Here is a 22252-nt window from a genome sequence, read left to right as displayed (position 1 = left end):
CTTGGATCATAACAAGCGTACGTGGCCCTCTCTGGAGGCGCCTAGCTTTCGCCGTAATCATAAACACGCTCATTCTAACTATCAACAACATTCATATGAACCAGTCAACAAGGCACACGATGCAATTATGACATGTCAAGAGAAATGTCATGACATTTCTCTCCCACAAAGCCATCCTCAATAAGGTTTTTAGCCTGGATTTGAAGAGGCCCAGGTCAGAAATAAGACGCAGTGAACACATGACCTGTTCCAGAGAAGAGAAATCAGTCATCTGAGGGTAAAACAAAGATCATTATTATTATTATATTATATAACATAATATAATATAATATAATATAATATAATATAATATAATATTCCAACATGGACATGAAGGAGGAGTTCATTCAGTTTATTAAAAAGGAAATACAAAAACACAAACTGTAGAAATCTAGAGCAAGCAGGCAGGATGATCATCATCAATTCTAAGCTATGGCTAACAGCGGGCCTCAGGCCGTCAGCTTCAGTCGTCCTGCAGAGAGAAAACGCTCCGTCAGTCAGTCGCCGGGTCACATGACACCAACCATGTCCACACCGCTGATAACCAATGAAAACATGTTGCTGCTCTGTTCAGCACCACCGCCTCTAACTGCTCTGTAAGGAGAGCCAGAAGGGTCACATCTCACTGTACGGAGAGCCAGAAGGGTCACATCTCACTGTACGAACAGCCAGAAGGGTCACAGCTCACTGTACGGAAAGCCAGAAGGGTCACAGCTCACTGTACGGAAAGCCAGAAGGGTCAGAGCTCACGGTACGGAAAGCCAGAAGGGTCACATCTCACCGTACGTAGAGCCAGAAGGGTCACAGCTCACTGTACGGAAAGCCAGAAGGGTCACAGCTCACTGTACGGAAAGCCAGAAGGGTCACATCTCACCGTACAGAGAGCCAGAAGGGTCACAGCTCACTGTACGAAAAGCCAGAAGGGTCACAGCTCACTGTACGGAAAGCTAGAAGGGTCAGAGCTCATTGTACGGAAAGCCAGAAGGGTCACAGCTCACTGTACAGAGAGCCAGAAGGGTCACAGCTCACTGTACGAACAGCCAGAAGGGTCACAGCTCACTGTACGAACAGCCAGAAGGCTCACAGCTCACTGTACGGAGAGCCAGAAGGGTCACAGCTCACTGTACGAACAGCCAGAAGGGTCACAGCTCACTGTACGGAGAGCCAGAAGGGTCACAGCTCACTGTACGAACAGCCAGAAGGGTCACGGCTCACTGTACGGAGAGCCAGAAGGGTCACAGCTCACTGTACGGAGAGCCAGAAGGGTCACAGCTCACTGTACGAACAGCCAGAAGGGTCACGGCTCACTGTACGGAGAGCCAGAAGGGTCACGGCTCACTGTACGGAGAGCCAGAAGGGTCACAGCTCACTGTACGAACAGCCAGAAGGGTCACGGCTCACTGTACGGAGAGCCAGAAGGGTCACGGCTCACTGTACGGAGAGCCAGAAGGGTCACAGCTCACTGTACGAACAGCCAGAAGGGTCACGGCTCACTGTACGGAGAGCCAGAAGGGTCACGGCTCACTGTACGGAGAGCCAGAAGGGTCACAGCTCACTGTACGAACAGCCAGAAGGGTCACAGCTCACTGGTCAGAAATAAGACGCAGTGAACACATGACCCGTTCCAGAGAAGAGAAATCAGTCATCTGAGGGTAAAACAAAGATCATTATTATTATTATATTATATAATATGATATAATATTCCAACACGGACACGAAGGAGGAGTTCATTCTGAGTTTATTAAAAAGGAAATACAAAAACACAAACTGTAGAAATCTACAGCAAGCAGGCAGGATGATCATCATCGATTCTAAGCTACGGCTAACGGCTAACACATCTACTCCTCCGAGGTCAAAGGTCACCGGGTGTCTTCAAAGGTGCCGACGACGGGCGAGGAATGATCCGAGCTGCTTTTTGTTCAAAGTTGGTCTGCATGAAACAACACAAACACCCACAAGAGAAGAAGACGAAGCTCGCGTCCTATTGGACAGCTCGGGATCAGCGGAGTACCCTGATTGGATAAAGGAGGGCAAGTCCGCCTCCAGGAACTACTCGAGAAAAAAAAAAAGACTAGAAGAAATAATCCATCCATCCATCCGTTTTCTATTCCCGCTTAATCCACCGGGCGGGTCAAAGAAATTAAATTAATCTAAAAGAGATCTTATGCTTAAATCATCCTCAGAAAGTCTTTGATGTGCCTGGAAAAGACACCAAAAACTCCAGAAACCAAACAAAATAATAACTCAAATCATTCAGTTCAAATAAAAGTCCATTTTTAAAGCAAGTTAAACATAAATATACAACATTCTGCATATATATCCACATCTGGATCTGTGGGTTAGAAATAATCTAAAAGTTTAAAGTGCAACTTTACAAAGAAACAAATACTGTGATTGGAGAGCATATACTGATCCTGGGGGGTCATGGGGGTCATTCAGGGGCTCCTCAGAGTCTGTAAGGGCCGCTGGGGTCCCAATATCTGCTCTAAAGCTCCCATCAGGCGGCCTCCGTGGGGGGGGGGGGGCTCGGGGTGCAGGCTGGGGCCTCAGGCCGTCAGCTTCAGTCGTCCTGCAGAGAGAAAACGCTCCGTCAGTTAGCCGCCGGGTCACATGACACCAACCATGTCCACACCGCTGATAACCAATGAAAACATGTTGCTGCTCTGTTCAGGACCACCACCTCTAACTGCTCTTTAAGGAGAGCCAGAAGGGTCACATCTCACTGTACGGAGAGCCAGAAGGGTCAAGGGTCACGGCTCACTGTACGGAGAGCCAGAAGGGTCACACCTCTCTGTAAGGGTCAGAGCTCACTGTACGGAGAGCCAGAAGGGTCACGGCTCACTGTACGGAGAGCCAGTAGGGTCACGGCTCACTGTACGGAGAGCCAGAAGGGTCACATCTCACCGTACGGAAAGCCAGAAGGGTCACAGCTCACCGTACGAACAGCCAGAAGGGTCACGGCTCACCGTACAGAGAGCCAGAAGGGTCACAGCTCATTGTACGAAGAGCCAGAAGGGTCACAGCTCACTGTACGAACAGCCAGAAGGGTCACAGCTCACCGTACGGAAAGCCAGAAGGGTCACAGCTCACCGTACGAACAGCCAGAAGGGTCACGGCTCACCGTACAGAGAGCCAGAAGGGTCACAGCTCATTGTACGAAGAGCCAGAAGGGTCACAGCTCACTGTACGGAAAGCCAGAAGGGTCACAGCTCACCGTACAGAGAGCCAGAAGGGTCACAGCTCATTGTACGAAGAGCCAGAAGGGTCACAGCTCACTGTACGGAAAGCCAGAAGGGTCACAGCTCACCGTACAGAGAGCCAGAAGGGTCACAGCTCATTGTACGAAGAGCCAGAAGGGTCACAGCTCACTGTACGAACAGCCAGAAGGGTCACGGCTCACAGTACGGAAAGCCAGAAGGGTCACGGCTCACTGTACGGAGAGCCAGAAGGGTCACGGCTCACTGTACGGAGAGCCAGAAGGGTCACATCTCACTGTACGGAAAGCCAGAAGGGTCACAGCTCACTGTACGAACAGCCAGAAGGGTCACAGCTCACTGTACGGAGAGCCAGAAGGGTCACAGCTCACTGTACGGAGAGCCAGAAGAGTCACAGCTCACAGTACGGAGAGCCAGAAGGGTCACAGCTCACCGTACGGTGAGCCAGAAGGGTCACAGCTCACTGTACGGAGAGCCAGAGGGGTCACAGCTCACTGTATGGAGAGCCAGAAGGGTCACACCTCACTGTACGCAGAGCCAGAGGGGTCACAGCTCACTGTACGGAGAGCCAGAAGGGTCGCAGTGGAGCCCGCCTGTCCAGGTGTGAGCCCACCTCTCAGCCCACCTGACATCAACCAGTGGAACCCAGAACCGGAGTGGGGAACCTGGACAGAAAGCTCTGAAACCTGCTTCCTCTTTGCTGGCCAGCAGGGGGCGACGCGTCCCTGCTGGAAGGTGTTGCTGGTTCATTTTAATGAAGAAGACAAAGCAGGTACCAGATCGGGTTCCGTCGTCTGCTGAACACGTCACACAACATGGCTGTACGTCGGACAGTTGTGATTGGCTCAGACAAACTACGTTGCGTTCGACTTTCACAACAGACAGATGCCATCTCTTTAAGCTAATTTTTCAGTGTGTCTTATTTACACACACACACACACACACACACACACACACACACACACACACACACACACACACACACACACACACACACATATCCAACAGAACTATTTTTACGAGCAGTTACTCAGGTTTCCCTCCTCTGCAGCTGGACCACACGGCTGGTTCTGATAGATCTGTAACGGGTCTGTGATGCAAACAGCTGACCTCTGACCTCTCCTCAGCTGGACTCCCCCCCGGTGACACCGGTCCCTCTGCCCATCTCCCGGGCCAGCAGCGCCGGCTCCACCCTGTCCTCGGCCTCCAGGACCCCCAAGTTCTGTTTTATGTGCAGGAGTCCACTCGCATATAGTCAGAGAGGTTATTGCTGCTCAGCACACCAAACTGAAAATGAAGCTTCTCTTGTGAGTGAACCAAAATGATTAAAATATAGTTTGTATTCTTTAAAGGTTTGGGGCTAGTGGTGGTCAAGGTATGGTACACACTATTTTGTAGGAAATATTTAATTTCTTCGTAACAGCTCTCCATAGCTGCTGCCGATCACCGCGAAAAAAAAGACGTACAGCGCCTAGTTACGGTTACTATGGCTACTACAGCCAATCACAATGTACTCCCATTCAAGCGGGCAGCCATGTTGTGTGACGTAATCAGCAGACGACGGACCCCGAGCCGATCTGGTACCTACACCGGCATGCCTTAGGGCGGAGCTCCATCTGATCCTGGGCCCCGGGTGTTCAGAACCTTCGGGGCCCCGGGTGTTCAGAACCTTCGGGCCCCGGGTGTTCAGAACCTTCGGGGCCCCGGGTGTTCAGAACCTTCGGGGCCCCGGGTGTTCAGAACCTTCGGGGCCCCGGGTGTTCAGAACCTTCGGGGGCCAGTCCGACGGTTAGCCAACGGGTCCTGGCCCGTCCACCAGCTTCCTCTCAGCGTTTCCTTCCTCCCACCGAAAAGTCTCCCAGGCTTAACGGAGGAACTCCGGTGATTTCTCTTTAAAAAGCTTGAACGTGTTTTCAGACTCATCGGTGCAGACATGGAGGAAGCAATCCCACAATCCTCTGGGGCAGCGAGGACGAGGATTCATTCAGACACCGACTCACTCACAGCACCAACACTCTGAAGCCACCAGGAGGCGCTGCAGCGGGGGGACGGGCCCTTTAAATTGGGTTTGTTTTGGTTAACCTCCAGATGTTTGAATTCAAATCTCCAGATGTTTGATGTTCAAATCTCCAGATGTTTGATGTTCAAATCTCCAGATGTTTGATGTTCAAATCTCCAGATGTTTGAGGTTCAGACCTCCAGATGTTTAGGGTACAGACCTCCAGATGTTTGAAGTTCAGACCTCCAGATGTTTGAAGTTCAGACCTCCAGATGTTTGATGTTCAAATCTCCAGATGTTTGAGGTTCAAACCTCCAGACGTTTGAATTCAAATCTCCAGATGTTTGAGGTTCAAACCTCCAGATGTTTGAATTCAAACCTCCAGATGTTTGAGGTTCAAACCTCCAGATGTTTGAAGTTCAGACCTCCAGATGTTTGAAGTTCAGACCTCCAGATGTTTGATGTTCAAACCTCCAGACGTTTGAATTCAAATCTCCAGATGTTTGAGGTTCAAACCTCCAGATGGTTGAAGTTCAGACCTCCAGATGTTTGAAGTTCAGACCTCCAGATGTTTGATGTTCAAATCTCCAGATGTTTGAGGTTCAAACCTCCAGACGTTTGAATTCAAATCTCCAGATGTTTGAGGTTCAAACCTCCAGACGTTTGAATTCAAATCTCCAGATGTTTGAGGTTCAAACCTCCAGATGTTTGAGGTTCAAACCTCCAGATGTTTGAATTCAAACCTCCAGATGTTTGAATTCAAACCTCCAGATGTTTGATGTTCAAATCTCCAGATGTTTGAAGTTCAGACCTCCAGATGTTTGAATTCAAACCTCCAGATGTTTGATGATTCAAACCTCCAGATGTTTGAGGTTCAAACCTCCAGATGTTTGAGGTTCAAACCTCCAGATGTTTGAGGTTCAAACCTCCAGATGTTTGAGGTTCAAACCTCCAGATGTTTGAGGTTCAAACCTCCAGATGTTTGAAGTTCAGACCTCCAGATATTTGAATTCAAACCTCCAGATGTTTGAAGTTCAAACCTCCAGATGTTTGAGGTTCAAACCTCCAGATGTTTGAAGTTCAAACCTCCAGATGTTTGAAGTTCAAACCTCCAGATGTTTGAAGTTCAAACCTCCAGATGTTTGAGGTTCAAACCTCCAGATGTTTGAGGTTCAAACCTCCAGATGTTTGAAGTTCAAACCTCCAGATGTTTGAGTTCAAACCTCCAGATGTTTGAGGTTCAAACCTCCAGATGTTTGAGGTTCAAACCTCCAGATGTTTGAATTCAAACCTCCAGATGTTTGAGGTTCAAACCTCCAGATGTTTGAGGTTCAAACCTCCAGATGTTTGAGGTTCAAACCTCCAGATGTTTGAGGTTCAAATCTCCAGATGTTTGAATTCAAACCTCCAGATGTTTGAGGTTCAAACCTCCAGATGTTTGAGGTTCAAATCTCCAGATGTTTGAATTCAAATCTCCAGATGTTTGAGGTTCAAACCTCCAGATGTTTGAGGTTCAAACCTCCAGATGTTTGAATTCAAACCTCCAGATGTTTGAATTCAAACCTCCAGATGTTTGAATTCAAACCTCCAGATGTTTGAATTCAAACCTCCAGATGTTTGAATTCAAACCTCCAGATGTTTGAGGTTCAAATCTCCAGATGTTTGAGGTTCAAACCTCCAGATGTTTGAAGTTCAAACCTCCAGATGTTTGAGGTTCAAACCTCCAGATGTTTGAGGTTCAAACCTCCAGATGTTTGAAGTTCAAACCTCCAGATGTTTGAGGTTCAAACCTCCAGATGTTTGAGGTTCAAACCTCCAGATGTTTGAATTCAAACCTCCAGATGTTTGAATTCAAACCTCCAGATGTTTGAGGTTCAAATCTCCAGATGTTTGAGGTTCAAATCTCCAGATGTTTGAATTCAAACCTCCAGATGTTTGAAGTTCAGACCTCCAGATGTTTGATGGTTCAAACCTCCAGATGTTTGATGGTTCAAACCTCCAGATGTTTGATGGTTCAAACCTCCAGATGTTTGAGGTTCAGACCTCTAGATACTGATTAAAAACACAGCCAATCAGAAATATGGAGCTGGCCCTTTAAGAGCCGGCTGCTGGTTTCCTGGTGACTCAGAGGTTCCATCACAAGACAATTGGGCTCGGCGGGCCCTGCACGCCTTCCTGCAGGCGCACACACGGAAGCTCTGTGGTTAGAGGTGGGGGGTGTTAGACAGCTGGAGGGGGGAGGGGGGGGGGGGGGCACGCCATGCCATGCTGACTGCTTCCATGCCAAGCTATCCACTAACCAACATGTAGACCCCCACCTACCTGCCCACCGTCCCCCACCACAGGGCTGGCTCTGTCTACCTGTCTGTCTGCAAACCAACCAATCAGACCACAGAATGAGGACACAGAGGAAGCAGGAGGAGGACAGACTGACAGCGGGAATCCTCCTTCACCCTTACAGCTCAGACCTGCAGCGTTCGGGAGTCGGCATTAAGTTTCCACGCTCACACAGCTGCTTTACCCCAGTCACTACATTTCCCAGGGTGCACTGCTGCTGCTGAGTTTGTTTACAGGATGAACGCAGAGCTGAAAGTCAGCTGATCAGAGACCAGACGGACAATCAAACAAATTATCTGGGAAAGAATCCCCCAAACTTACATCAAACTCATTTGATTTATTCAGAAAATAAAAACTGCTGAGTAACACTTTCACTAACAGCTAAAACTGCTGAGTAACACTTTCACTAACAGCTAAAACTGCTGAGTAACACTTTCACTAACAGCTAAAACTGCTGAGTAACACTTTCACTAACAGCTAAAACTGCTGAGTAACACTTTCCCTCTAACAGCTAAAACTGCTGAGTAACACTTTCACTAACAGCTAAAACTGCTGAGTAACACTTTCACTAACAGCTAAAACTGCTGAGTAACACTTTCCCTCTAACAGCTAAAACTGCTGAGTAACACTTTCACTAACAGCTAAAACTGCTGAGTAACACTTTCCCTCTAACAGCTAAAACTGCTGAGTAACGCTTTCACTAACAGCTAAAACTGCTGAGTAACACTTTCACTAACAGCTAAAACTGCTGAGTAACACTTTCCCTCTAACAGCTAAAACTGCTGAGTAACACTTTCCCTCTAACAGCTAAAACTGCTGAGTAACACTTTCACTAACAGCTAAAACTGCTGAGTAACACTTTCCCTCTAACAGCTAAAACTGCTGAGTAACGCTTTCACTAACAGCTAAAACTGCTGAGTAACACTTTCACTAACAGCTAAAACTGCTGAGTCACTAACAGCTACGGTTCTGCTCTGATGGAGCTACTGCAGGATGATCCCAGGCGGAGCTGAAACAGAGACCATCAGGAACATTCTGACATTAATGTGGAGCTCAGAGATCGGTGTGCACTGTGCACGTGCACGTGCACGGTGTGTACCTGTGGACAGCTGGGACTGGGACCTCCTGCGGGAGCTGCTGGGGGTCCTGGAGGCCGAGGACAGGGTGGAGCCGGCGCTGCTGGCCCGGGAGATGGGGAGAGGGACCGGTGTCACCGGGGGGGAGTCCAGCTGAGGAGAGGTCAGAGGTCAGCTGTTTGCATCACAGACCCGTTACAGATCTATCAGAACCAGCTGTGTGGTCCAGCTGCAGAGGAGGGAAACCTGAGTAACAGGTTGAACCATCGCTCAGTGATGGTTCTGATGAAGGCGTGCCGGTTCTACGGGTTTAACCTCGGCTGGGTGTTGTCGTGCGTTACCTCCACGCTGTCGTGCGTCGGCGAGGACGAGGTGGACGAGTTCTCCGGCCTCCTGGACGATGAAGACGAGCTCAGCTCCACGCTGCGAACCCGCTGAGCAAACTTCAGCGAGCACACCGATTCGCTCATGTTGCCGGGCAACGGCGACACCTAAACACCAGAAACAGCCGGTGAGCACGGCAGCAGCCTGTGAGGGACGCACCTGAGGTTCTGGACTCGCTGGGCTCACCTGGACCATCATCAGGGTCTTGTTGTCCCCGCTCAGAGAGTCCTGCAGCAGGTAGGTGAGGCGGGAGTTCCTGAAGGGCACGTGGGAGTGTTTGCTGCGCAGCGCGTTGATGACGTCGCCGAGCGCCGACAGCGACTTGTTGATGCACTGAGCTTCCCTCAGCCGGCTGCCCTCTGCCCCCGACTTCCCGATCCGCTCAGAGCCCGCCAGGTCCACCAGGTTCAGCCGCCCTGAGCCGGAACACAGACAGACTGAGCTGAAGAAAGATCCCAGAGACGGGAGTCACCGGAGTCCCCGGAGCCGCTAGAGTCACCGGAGTCCCCGGAGCCGCTAGAGTCACCGGAGTCGCTAGAGTCGCTGGAGTCACCGGAGTCCCCGGAGCCGCCAGGGTCACCGGAATCGCTAGAGTCACCGGAGTCGCTAGAGTCACCGGAGTCACCGGAGTCGCTAGAGTCCCCGGAGTCGCTAGAGTCACCGGAGCCGCTAGAGTCCCCGGAGTCGCTAGAGTCACCGGAGTCGCTAGAGTCCCCGGAGTCGCTAGAGTCCCCGGAGTCGCTAGAGTCACCGGAGTCGCTAGAGTCCCCGGAGTCGCTAGAGTCCCCGGAGCCGCTAGAGTCACCGGAGTCGCTAGAGTCACCGGAGCCGCTAGAGTCACCGGAGTCGCTAGAGTCACCGGAGTCGCTAGAGTCACCGGAGTCGCTAGAGTCACCGGAACCGCTAGAGTCACCAGAACCGCTAGAGTCACCGGAACCGCTAGAGTCACCGGAACCACTAGAGTCACCGGAACCGCTAGAGTCACCAGAACCGCTAGAGTCACCGGAACCGCTAGAGTCACCGGAACCGCTAGAGTCACCGGAACCCCTAGAGTCACCAGAACCGCTAGAGTCACCGGAACCACTAGAGTCACCGGAACCACTAGAGTCACCGGAACCACTAGAGTCACCAGAACCGCTAGAGTCACCGGAACCGCTAGAGTCACCGGAACCACTAGAGTCCCCGGAGTCGCCGGAGTCTCTCGCTCCTCCAAAGAATCCACCGAACATTTAAGAGAAAACACAGAACGGGGCCAGGTTCTGGGTCCAGGTTCTGGGTCCCGGTACCGTCTGATGTCAGCAGAACTAACCTTGTGTGCGGCCTCCGGTGGCGCTGTTGAAGCCAGACACGGTGATGATGAGCAGAGCATGAGAGCGCGAGCTGTGCTCGTTCAGGTTGGTGCACGCCGTCGCCCGGTTCATGTGACCCAGCTCAAACACCTGGAACAGGTAGACACACAGAACCCTTAAGAAACCAGAACATTTTCACTCTGAAAGACTCAAACAAATGGATCCTTTTCACCAAGCGTTTCTGCCGATGGAAACGAACACTCACCCTGTTGATGTCCTCGGGGCTCTGCACGGCGTTCTCGGTCAGCCCGGGGACGTACAGCTGCCCGCTGCCGTCGGGGTTCATCTTGATGTCCAGCTTGTCGGTGGGATTCTCCCTGAGCAGATCCCTACAGGACGACAGAGAGCGTCAGCGCCTGCAGACTCAGACTCAGGGCGCAAAGGTCACGACTGTTAACATGGAAGGCAGCGAGCAGCGAGGTCAGAGGTCACGACTGTTAACATGGAAGGCAGCGAGCGGCGAGGTCAGAGGTCACGACTGTTAACATGGAAGGCAGCGAGCGGCGAGGTCAGAGGTCACGACTGTTAACATGGAAGGCAGCGAGGTCAGAGGTCAGAGGTCAGGTGGCGTTAGCACGTTTCCTCTCAGCTTCAGGAGCCGTTTGTGTGCTGAGCCGACCGATAAATCTGATCCGCCCCAAGTCCTCACAACTCTGGATCAGATCACAGAGCTCTGAGTCTACACCCAGATGTTCTGTTACACAACAGCTGGACGGATCACAGCTGCCAACCTTTACATAACTGCTCCGACGCTGCAGGATGTTGCATAAGCCAGAAGCTCCGCCTCCAGCTAAGCTCAAACACAACGGGCACCTCGCATCAGAACGCTTCGGGTGTTTGGAAAGATTTCCACCAGGACCGACCGACCACGCTGCTGCTGCGGCGGCGGCAGTGCCGCCGCCATGAGGCTGCAACGTTTACTAAACTTCAGAAAACTTTATTTTAAAAACTGTTTAAAATTTACAATTTGTCCCGTAGAGTAAACATTCATGGATTCATCATGTGACACGTTTGGTTCTTTCTAACGGAGCCATGTTAATGTGGAGCTCCTCAGGGCAGCGTCGTCGGGCCCCTTTTATTCTACATTTATCAGCCTCAGTCAGACGGTGGGCGGCGTGTTTATGGATGAACCCCGAGGCTCTTTGCTACCTTAAAGGTGTCACCTGGGACTTTAGAAAACCACTGGGCGTCACACCAGAGATAACGGAGATAAAACCCGAGCTGTAGCCCCAAACAAATGTAATAACTCTGTATATGTAGCTGAAAACTGGCCTATGAGTGAAATAAAACCAGCTTGATGTTTAACTCAGCTGGTGTTCAGGTGGGTAAAACCTTCAGTTTGATGTTCAAATAATTTTTGGGGGCTTTTTTATTCCTTTAATGGACAGGATAGTTGAAGAGAGACAGGAAGCAGGGGGCAGACTAAGTGCTTCTGATTTGTTCCTGGCTCTGGGTGCGATGGGCCTCGGATCCAGAATCTAACTCGGATCCAGAATCTGACCCGGGATCCAGAATCTGACTCGGATCCAGAATCTGACCCGGGATCCAGAATCTGACTCGGATCCAGAATCTGACCCGGGATCCAGAATCTGACCCGGGGTCCAGAATCTGACTCGGATCCAGAATCTGACCCGGGATCCGCTCGCTCACCGCAGCGTCTCGTTGTAGATCTCCACCATGCTGACGGTGATCCGGTAGTCCCAGTCTGGAGCTTTCTCCGTCACCTCGGAGAAAAGCAGGCGGAGCGCTCGCTGGTTGATGCCGGGGTTGTCGGCCACGCCCTAAAAAACACAGAGGGGCGGAGCTTACATCTGAGACCCGGCTTCCTTCTGTTCAAACCTTTTAGAGAGCTTTTCGGGAGAAGCGCTCGCCCTACCTCCATGGTGTAGGTTTTCCCGGAGCCGGTCTGTCCGTAAGCAAAGATGCAGACGTTAAAGCCGTCGATACAGGAAGTGACCAGAGACTGGACCTCCTGGAACACCTGATGGACCAATCACAGAGAGGACAGGCCGGTGAGAAATATCTGAGCACCAAACTGGCTATTTCCTGGACTCATTTCCAGGAAATAATTCCAAAAAGTGATCTCATTAAAGTCACATGATCAACAAAGTGATCAGAGTGATCATATATCCATCCATCCATCCATCCAACCAACCGTCCATCCATCCAACCATCATACATTAATTCATCCATCCAAGTGATACGAAGAGAGAGAGAGATTGTGAGGTCAGACTTTTTCCTGGAGAACGATTTTGTGATGCAAATGTATAACTCTGTTGAACGCATATTGTTCTGAGAAGCAAAACGCTTTATTTTTTAAACCCCAGCCAACTAGCCGGACTACCTTCATCAACACCAAAACGAGGCTGGAACTCTGCTCACAGGACGCAGCAGGGGGTAAGAAGATGTTCAGAAATGATGCTGCTGATATGGGATGTTACACAGCTTCATGTCAAAAGGGGCGAACTGTCCCTTTAAAGATTAAAAACTGACCCCAACTTAATCCGCCGTCTCTAAACAGCTCAAACTTTACTGAAATCTTTAGCAACATTTGAAACATTTTCAGGTGAGAAAGTAGTCGTTTAGATCCCCAACGTGTTGAAAACCTGACAAAATACCGGCTGTTTACAATTTTGTTCCCACGAATTCGGTGCTACTAAAGCTAGCCGCAGTGAGCAACGCACTTCCGGTTATTTCCACAAAATAAAATACCCGTTGCCTTTTATCACAGGGAAAGCCATTACCATACAATTGGTGCTTTTGTTTTGAAAACAGGAAGTGAACCTACCCTCGTTGTAGCTAGCTTGAAACTGCCGTTTTGACAGGAAATGACAATCGGCGACGTCACGTTACGTTGCATCTTGGGTAGTTTGAGTATGAGTGGTAACCTCATGATGCATACCCAACATTTCAGATGATCTAGTATGAATCCGGGAACTTCTCGCTTACTCAAACTCGCATACTAACTCAGAAAGTTAGTAGGAGTAGTAGGAGTTTGGAACACAGCCCTGTAGTTTGGACCCACTCGGGTTATTCTTCACTCTTTATGTACAATTAAATTCCCTTTTCTTTATAAAGCAGCAGAGATACAGTCCGGTTCATTATAATACACCATAAATGTGTTCTCTGGGTGTCGCGGCCTTTTTAAGTTTTCAAATGATATTTTCCAACAAAGGCCGTGGGTGGCAGCAGGTGGTTGTGTTCTTGCACGCACTTCAGTTGATTGTTAAAAAATATATGTAGTTTATTTTTTAACAACAAAAAAAATATGAACAAAACAATGACAAAAAAATTCTTACAATTTGGATGAAAACGAGAGTTAACTTATTTTGATTTAACAAGATCTAAAAGTGGTCAAAAAAAAAAAAATAAATAAAAAAATCAACCACCACCTCCCGTCCTCACACCGGACATTTGACCAACAAAAAAGAGCCCCCGGTGTGTTCTTAATCTGTCTGATTAATGGGCGGGTCTAAAAGTCACCAAAATAATTTAAACAATCTCAAATACAAAAATTAAACCCAGATCTTGACTCCAAATCAACCAAAGTATATTCCAACTGCCCAAAGAAAACCAAACCGATAGAACCCATGACTTACAAAACATAAATGGCCACAACACTGGGTCTTCCCTACATGGACCAGACGGATCAGAACCAAACCGAGCCCAGTTTATGTTCAGGGTTACGTCAACTAACCATCGTTTCTGAGTTCAGGATTGTTCCACCAATAAAACAGAACCAGAACCAGAACCTCTCACCTCCTCCTGTGTGGCCTGCGGCGGGAAGACTTTGTCCAGCTCAAAGGTCATGACCTTGCCCTTGCTGGAGAGGTAGAGGATGGCGTCGTCGTCCGAGTCGAAGCTCAGCAGGGTTTTGGCGTCGGCGGAGTCCTGCTCCTCCGGACTGACGGGCCGGACGCGGCAGAAAACACGGATGTTTCCTGGAAACCAAACACAGAGACACGGGGAGTTTGTTAGAGTTCGATTAGAGCGCAGAGAACGGCGAGGTGGAGCCCTGCTGTGGACCCGCTGAGCCACCGCAGAACTCTGCGCCGTCAGAGCAATGACCAGCGGACTAAATAAAGGTAAAACAGGCTTTAACTGTGTTTCTATGCAGATGAAACCAAGTTGAACCTGGGTTAGGGTTAGCACTATTGTAGCACTTTGAGATTTTGTTGTAAATGTAAAGTGCATTATAAATAAAATTTATTATTATTATTATTATTATTATTATTATTATTATTAACCAGATTCCATCCACCAATGTTACAACATCTTTAGGGATTAATGGCGCCGGCCTACAGGCAGCCTGCTGCCATCTTGAGACTTTCTACAAAGCTTTTTTCTGTGAAAGGAGAAGCTAAGTGAGCTTTCCAAAGCCCAAGTAATGCCTGGAATAAGACCCCAAATCAAGATGAGTTGAAGAGAAGACGTCTAGGATGCAGAGCAGGAACAAAATGGAGGAAAAGAAGGAGGAAGTTTAAACCATTTCTTTCCTCGATCATCAGGGGAAATGTGAGATCACTGGTGGATAAAATGGACGAGCTCTGAAGGTTTCTACCACACCTTCCTCTCTGCTACACTTTGTCAGCTGATTATATTTTATTCTGTTTTCAGGAACAGCTGATCTTTAATGATAATTAATTCTGCAGGGATATAATTTACCTTCAGGGATTAATAAAGTTTTACTGAATTTAATTAAATCGTTTGTTAGACCAGCAGCAGGTGGCGTCACTTCTCCAGCCAGAACTGAAAAAGATCTTTAGAAAAGTTCTGCTTACAGTCCTGTGAGGTCATGTGATCCAGTTTACACATAAACCGGTTTCTATTGCACTGAGTCACTTTAAAATAAAGGTTTTGTGATTTCCGGTTCTTTTAAAAAGCAGCTGGATGTTAGAACCGGTCCAGAAGGGAAAGTTTGGGTCAGACCTTTGAGTCGAACGAGCTCGTTGTGGCACTTCTTCCTCAGGTTCATCTCTCGCTTGTATTTACGCAGCAGCTCCTGGTTGGCGCTGCTCACCTCCCCGATCACCTGACAGATCTGACACACACACACACACACACACACACACACACACACACACACACACACACACACACTTAATTATCTGCTCAAACAGCTGAGGAAGTGACTGAATGAATGTTCATGTGAAGTGGGCGGAGCTAAGCTCTGACTGCCTGAATGGACGACAAACTCAACTCAAACTTTATTTATAGAGCACATTTAAAAAACAACCGAGGTTGACCAAAGTGCTGTACAGGATAAAAGCTGCATTAAAAGGTAAAAGTGACTCAGATAATGCTACCGTTCCAAGCAGTTAAAAATCAATAGATACTAAAACACAGTGCAATAAAATAGAATAAAATAAATAAAATAAAGACATAAAACAAATCAAGGTTATCAGCCAAGAGTCTACTTAGAAATGATTAAAAGCCAGGGAGAAAAAGTGTGTTTTTAAGGAGGATTTAAAAGCCTCAAAAGATCCTGCAGATGGAATGTGCCGGGGAAGGTTATTCCAGAGCCGAGGGGCCGCTGCCACAAAGGCTCGGTCGCCTTTGGTTTTGACTTTTGTTTTAGGGGGGACCAGTAGGAGCTGATTGGAGGATCTCAGTGATCTGGCGGGGGCGTGGATATGAGGGAGCTCGGTCAAATATTGAGGGACTAAGCCATCAAGAGCTTGAAAAACAAACAATACAATTTTAAAATCTATTCTAAAAGTAAACTTTCACTTTACTGTTAATTAAAACCTCAAGTTAGATCAAGTTTGGTCGACCTTTGTTTACTGAAGGCCAAACGCTGCATTATGCTGGAAGAATGTTGTTGCCCCTCTTTTACCCCGCTGGTTAAATAACTGAACATGGAGTTTGGCTCTTGGGAAACTGACATATATTGTTAGAAAGAGGGCTTCTGAATTTTATGATATTTGAAGGATGTTTCTGGAACTGTTGAGGGAGAATGAGATAATGAAAATGATTTAATTTGTTGTTGGGAGTGCAAGCTGTAACCTACATTTTGAATACTTTTTTTTTATTTATATATGTGTTTATTTACTTGTTTATTTTTATTATTTCATATTCATTGCACAGTAATTTGCTGACTAATTGCTGCGGTTTAATGTATCTTTTTTAATCATTTAATTATTATTTTCTTTACTGCCATATGTTTTGGATGTTTAAATTGTTGGATAACATGTTTACATATATTAATATGAAAAAACAATAAATATATGTTTAAAAAATAAATAAGAAGTTTGATCAAGTTGAGATGGAGAAGAAGATGCTTATTTAAAAAAAAGTGTTTTCTTACATTTTAAAGATGGACAAAAAGTGTCGTCTGATGAGGTAAAATAAGTAAATAAATGAGTATTAATAAGTTATTTCATTGCTGAATATTCTCAGCATGTTTAACCATGAACAGAACCACCGAACAGAGCTTCATTCTGCTTCAGGGGAACTGGAGCAGAAGCAGAGGCTGATACACTATCTGGACCTTTAAGAACATAGAAGTAGAAACAAATGTTTTTCCACTTTTCCACACCTGTAAGACTCAGCAGGAGCCCGGTCGGGTGGTTCTGATCCGAATCTGAAGGTTTGAGGAAACAGGAGCTGAACTCATCCTGGTGCTTGTTTCTTGGAGTTATTGATCTTATCGTCTTATTTACATTCTTATGGCTTGATGAAGGCTTTTTTTAAGGTTGCAAAGCATTTTTTGGCGAGTAATCTTTTAAAATAAGATCCTGATGTTAGTTTTTAGTTTTTAACTGAGTATTCAGCTGAACTCATACCTGTTCACAGACCAATCAGAGCTCTGAGGTCGGCAAACAAACTTTACCTGGATGTGCCTAAATGCAGCGGTTGCCCCCAAGCTGTGGAATGGGTTACCATGGTTACCGCTGCATATTCGTTCATCAGAAACTCTGGAAATCTTTAAAACATCTCTTAAAACCCACCTTTTCTCCCAGGCTCTCAGACCTGGGTCTGTGTGTGTAAATTGTTTTTATCTTTGTTAAATGTATCTGTTGGATTATATTGTTATTTATTCATGTAAAGCCCTTTGGTCGTTATAAGGTGCTCTATAAATAAACGTCACCTTGAAACTACCTATATTGTTCTTCTGAATTTTATGATATTTGAAGGATGTTTCTGGAACTGTTGAGGGAGAATGAGATAATGTAAATTATTCAATTTGTTGTTGGGAGTGCAAGCTGTAACCTACATTTTGAATACTTTTTAAAAATGTATTATTATTATTTATATTTATATATGTGTTTATTTACTTATTTATTTTTATTATTTCATATTCATTGCACAGTAATTTTCTGACTAATTACAGCGGTTTGTTGTATCTTTTTTAATCATTTAATTATTATTTTGCCCCTAAGGTTGTGGAATGGGTTACCATGGTTACCGCTGCATATCCGTTCATCAGAAACTCTGGAAATCTTTAAAACATCTCTAAAAACCCACCTTTTCTCCCAGGCTCAGACCTGGGTCTGTGTGTGTAAAACGTTTTTATCTTTGTTAAATGTATCTGTTGGATTTTATTGTTATTTATTCTCAAATTAATTTTTTTATTTATTTGTTTATTTAGGCATTTATTATTATTATTAGTTAGTAGTAGGATTTTTTACTATGTATTATTATTGTTGTTGTTAATACAATCATTGTAAATATATAAAAAAATGTTGAGCTACTTGACCAATTTGAATTTCCCCCATTGGGGGATGAATAAAGTATTTTTCTATTCTATTCTTCTTCTTTCTATAAATAAACCTGACCTTGAAACTACCCGGCTGTGCTCCTGCTGCAGGCGTGCGACTCACCTCCTGCTTGGCCTCGGTGATGGCTTTCTCCAGCATGAAGGGGAAGTCCTGCACCTGCCTCTTCAGACAGTTGTAGTCCGAGGTCAGCGTCCTGAGAGCCGGCTGCAGGCTCAGCAGGTTCATACGCACACCTGTGGGCAGCGACACCTGCAGCTCAGTGAACAGCACACACTCTGAACACACCTGCAGCTCAGCGAACAGCACACACTCTGAACACACCTGCAGCTCAGTGAACAGCACGCACTCTGAACACACCTGCAGCTCAGCGAACAGCACACACTCTGAACACACCTGCAGCTCAATGAACAGCACACACTCTGCACACACCTGCAGCTCAATGAACAGCACACACTCTGCACACACCTGCAGCTCAATGAACAGCACACACTCTGCACACACCTGCAGCTCAGTGAACAGCACACACTCTGAACACACCTGCAGCTCAGTGAACAGCACACACTCTGAACACACCTGCAGCTCAGCGAACAGCACACACTCTGAACACACCTGCAGCTCAGTGAACAGCACACACTCTGAACACACCTGCAGCTCAGCGAACAGCACACACTCTGCACACACCTGCAGCTCAGTGAACAGCACACACCTGCAGCTCAGTGAACAGCACACACTCTGAACACACCTGCAGCTCAGTGAACAGCACACACCTGCAGCTCAGTGAACAGCACACACTCTGAACACACCTGCAGCTCAGTGAACAGCACACACTCTGAACACACCTGCAGCTCAGTGAACAGCACACACTCTGAACACACCTGCAGCTCAGTGAACAGCACGCACTCTGCACACACCTGCAGCTCAGTGAACAGCACACACCTGCAGCTCAGTGAACAGCACACACTCTGAACACACCTGCAGCTCAGTGAACAGCACACACTCTGAACACACCTGCAGCTCAGTGAACAGCACACACTCTGAACACACCTGCAGCTCAGTGAACAGCACACACCTGCAGCTCAGTGAACAGCACACACTCTGAACACACCTGCAGCTCAGTGAACAGCACACACTCTGAACACACCTGCAGCTCAGTGAACAGCACACACTCTGAACACACCTGCAGCTCAGTGAACAGCACGCACTCTGCACACACCTGCAGCTCAGTGAACAGCACACACTCTGCACACACCTGCAGCTCAGTGAACAGCACACACTCTGCACACACTCTGCAGCTCAGTGAACAGCACACACTCTGCACACACTCTGCAGCTCAGTGAACAGCACACACTCTGAACACACCTGCAGCTCAGTGAACAGCACACACTCTGAACACACCTGCAGCTGAGTGAACAGCACACACTCTGAACACACCTGCAGCTCAGTGAACAGCACACACCTGCAGCTCAGTGAACAGCACACACCTGCAGCTCAGTGAACAGCACACACCTGCAGCTCAGTGAACAGCACACACCTGCAGCTGAGTGAACAGCACACACCTGCAGCTCAGTGAACAGCACACACTCTGAACACACCTGCAGCTCAGTGAACAGCACACACTCTGAACACACCTGCAGCTCAGTGAACAGCACACACCTGCAGCTCAGCGAACAGCACACACTCTGAACACACCTGCAGCTCAGTGAACAGCACACACTCTGCACACACCTGCAGCTCAGCGAACAGCACACACTCTGCACACACCTGCAGCTCAGCGAACAGCACACACTCTGCACACACCTGCAGCTCAGCGAACAGCACACACTCTGCACACACCTGCAGCTCAGTGAACAGCACACACTCTGAACACACCTGCAGCTCAGTGAACAGCACACACTCTGCACACACCTGCAGCTCAGCGAACAGCACACACTCTGCACACACCTGCAGCTCAGTGAACAGCACACACTCTGGAGCAGGGGTGTCAAACTCAATTGCACAGGGGGCCAAAATTCAAAACACACTTAAGGTCGCGGGCCGAACAGAATAAACATTTATTGAACACACTAAAACTAAATGTTTTTTGAACATAAATATGAATAAAAACAGACAGGAATGTTATTCTGGAATAAATAAACTTAAACTTTAAATAACTTAAAATATCCTGTAAAAATTATACAAGTTAGAAATATGAACATGTTGCAAAACAAAACAAAACCTGGAAATGTAAATAAAATTTGTGCTTTTCAGCAATAATAAATAACGAATCAAAACATTCAGTTTTCTTTGCTCTTATGCCATTTTAGCAGAGCTGGATGCTTGGCAACTTTTTTTGGCAACAAGTTGGCATTATGGGATCTGTAGTTTATCGTGTTACCAGCGCTTCATAATGCCGGGCCATTAGTAACAATAATATAAAATGCCTTGGGTTTGACACCTATGCTCTGCAGGAACACGCAGGAACACACAGGAAACTGTCCCACCTGCCAGGTTCTCGTGCACGGCTTTCATCTCGCTCTCGGCTCGGATGAACGCCTCCTCGATCACGCGGTTCTTCTCCTCCTCCAGGTTCTGCATCTCCGCCTCCAGCTGACCCTGACTCCGCTCCATCTCCCCTTCGTAGACGAGGATCTGAGGAGCAGAGGGACGAGTTAGCAGGTAACACGAGTCTGAGCGCCCTGCCTCCGTCAGGTGGAGCCGGCACCGGTGCCTGACGGAGGCGTTCCCACACCAGGAGCACGTTTGAGTGTCCGGTTAACAATGTAAACAGGTTCATCTGAAGCTTTCTACGAGTTAAAGGATCCAGGTGGGGGTCCGGTTCATTCCCTACCACTGATGACGCCACGACTGACTGAACAGTAGGGGTGGGACGATATGCTTTGGTCACGATTCGATTGTATCACAATTCTTGACAATTGCGATTCGATATAATCAGTAATTTTCTTCCTCCTTAAAAAAAAAACCAAACAAGTTGAATCATACACTCCTAGAATGAATGCCATAAACGATGCACATCAGTTGAAATAAACGTCAGCTGCTGGACTGACTGACACAGACTGAGACAAAAAGAGGCATTTTTTAAAGTTTACAGTTACAACATGAATTGAAATGTCCACACAGCACAAATGTGGGCTAGTTTTAACATAACTTAATGTAATGAATTGATGAAGTTTTTCTGGACACGGATATGACGTAATATAATGATTCAGGGGAGAAAAATCGATTTTTAAAATCATCCCCCAAAATAAATAAATAAATCGCGATATGTACATGAATCGATTTTTTCGCTCACCCCTACTGAACAGCGTTGGCTGGAAATGGGTAACCATGGCAACCCACCAGGGGGCAAACAGCATCAGTATGAGACGCTGCCATATGGGACCCATTTCTCAGCCCAGTTAATGCACATTTAGTGGTTTTATCAGCTGATTGCAGGCGTTTCCTGCTTCAGTGCAAATGGTTCCATTTACTCTGCAGTGAGCTACAGTGTTGGTCTTGGTGTGATCAATGAGTTCTGATCATTAGTTCTGTCCCCGAGACTGAAACAGATCACGTTTAACTCCGTCAAAAGGGGAAGATTCTCAAATTTCTGAAGAATAAACCACCGAAAGCAGCGCAACACAACAACTCTGCCATGAATCAGACTTTAGTGTTCCCAACAGCACGCATGCAGGAACATTCAGGACAACAAACCAAGAAGAATTATCCACCGATCAACAACTAAAAACAGAATTCAGATTTATAATTCATGCCAGAGCCGTTGTGTCGTTTCTGCTGAATATCTCAGTCAGAGTGTGTGAGACGAAAACTTTGGATAAACTTTATGTGAAAGAACAAGTGAAGAAATGTGTGGTTCAAAATGGAGAGACAGTTAGCTAGTGCAGTTAGTGACAAACCGGTAACCGCTCTACATATTGACCTAAATTACCAGCTAATATGTTAGCCAGGGGAACTGGTAGCAGCAGTTAGTACATCTACATAATTAACAACAGCTAACCGATACACAGACTACTGTCACTGCAGAACACAGAAACACACAAGTCTGAACACAGCTTGTAAAAACGTTCAGGAAACACAGGAAGGCTCCATTCACACGACTCATAAATGGCCAAAAGATGCAAACAAAAAGAATCAT

General features: G+C 47.2%; 1 protein-coding gene across 3 annotated transcripts in view; it reads right to left on the bottom strand.

The window, feature by feature from the left end:
* Positions 1-1759: 1759 nt before the first annotated feature.
* The window catches only part of kifc3 (kinesin family member C3), a 43288-nt gene continuing 22795 nt past the window's right edge, over positions 1760-22252 (bottom strand). Inside the window, exons 10-22 of one of the 3 annotated variants that reach the window (XM_075468707.1) lie at positions 20601-20748; positions 18223-18353; positions 15329-15440; positions 14159-14340; positions 12276-12380; positions 12050-12180; positions 10605-10728; positions 10360-10489; positions 9237-9466; positions 9008-9157; positions 8690-8819; positions 7576-7622; positions 1760-2608 (exon numbers count right to left, since the gene is read on the bottom strand). In XM_075468707.1, coding sequence (XP_075324822.1) covers positions 2600-2608; positions 7576-7622; positions 8690-8819; positions 9008-9157; positions 9237-9466; positions 10360-10489; positions 10605-10728; positions 12050-12180; positions 12276-12380; positions 14159-14340; positions 15329-15440; positions 18223-18353; positions 20601-20748 — 1629 coding nt within the window. In that variant the 3' untranslated portion in view covers positions 1760-2599. The remainder of the gene's footprint in view (positions 2609-7575; positions 7623-8689; positions 8820-9007; positions 9158-9236; positions 9467-10359; positions 10490-10604; positions 10729-12049; positions 12181-12275; positions 12381-14158; positions 14341-15328; positions 15441-18222; positions 18354-20600; positions 20749-22252) is intronic. The other 2 variants (XM_075468715.1, XM_075468723.1) reach the window with 2 other exon arrangements.

This window comes from Odontesthes bonariensis, chromosome 1 (genome assembly GCF_027942865.1).
Source record: "Odontesthes bonariensis isolate fOdoBon6 chromosome 1, fOdoBon6.hap1, whole genome shotgun sequence".
NCBI classification, from domain to species: Eukaryota; Metazoa; Chordata; class Actinopteri; order Atheriniformes; family Atherinopsidae; genus Odontesthes; species Odontesthes bonariensis.
This window is presented reverse-complemented; position numbering and strand designations above follow the sequence as displayed.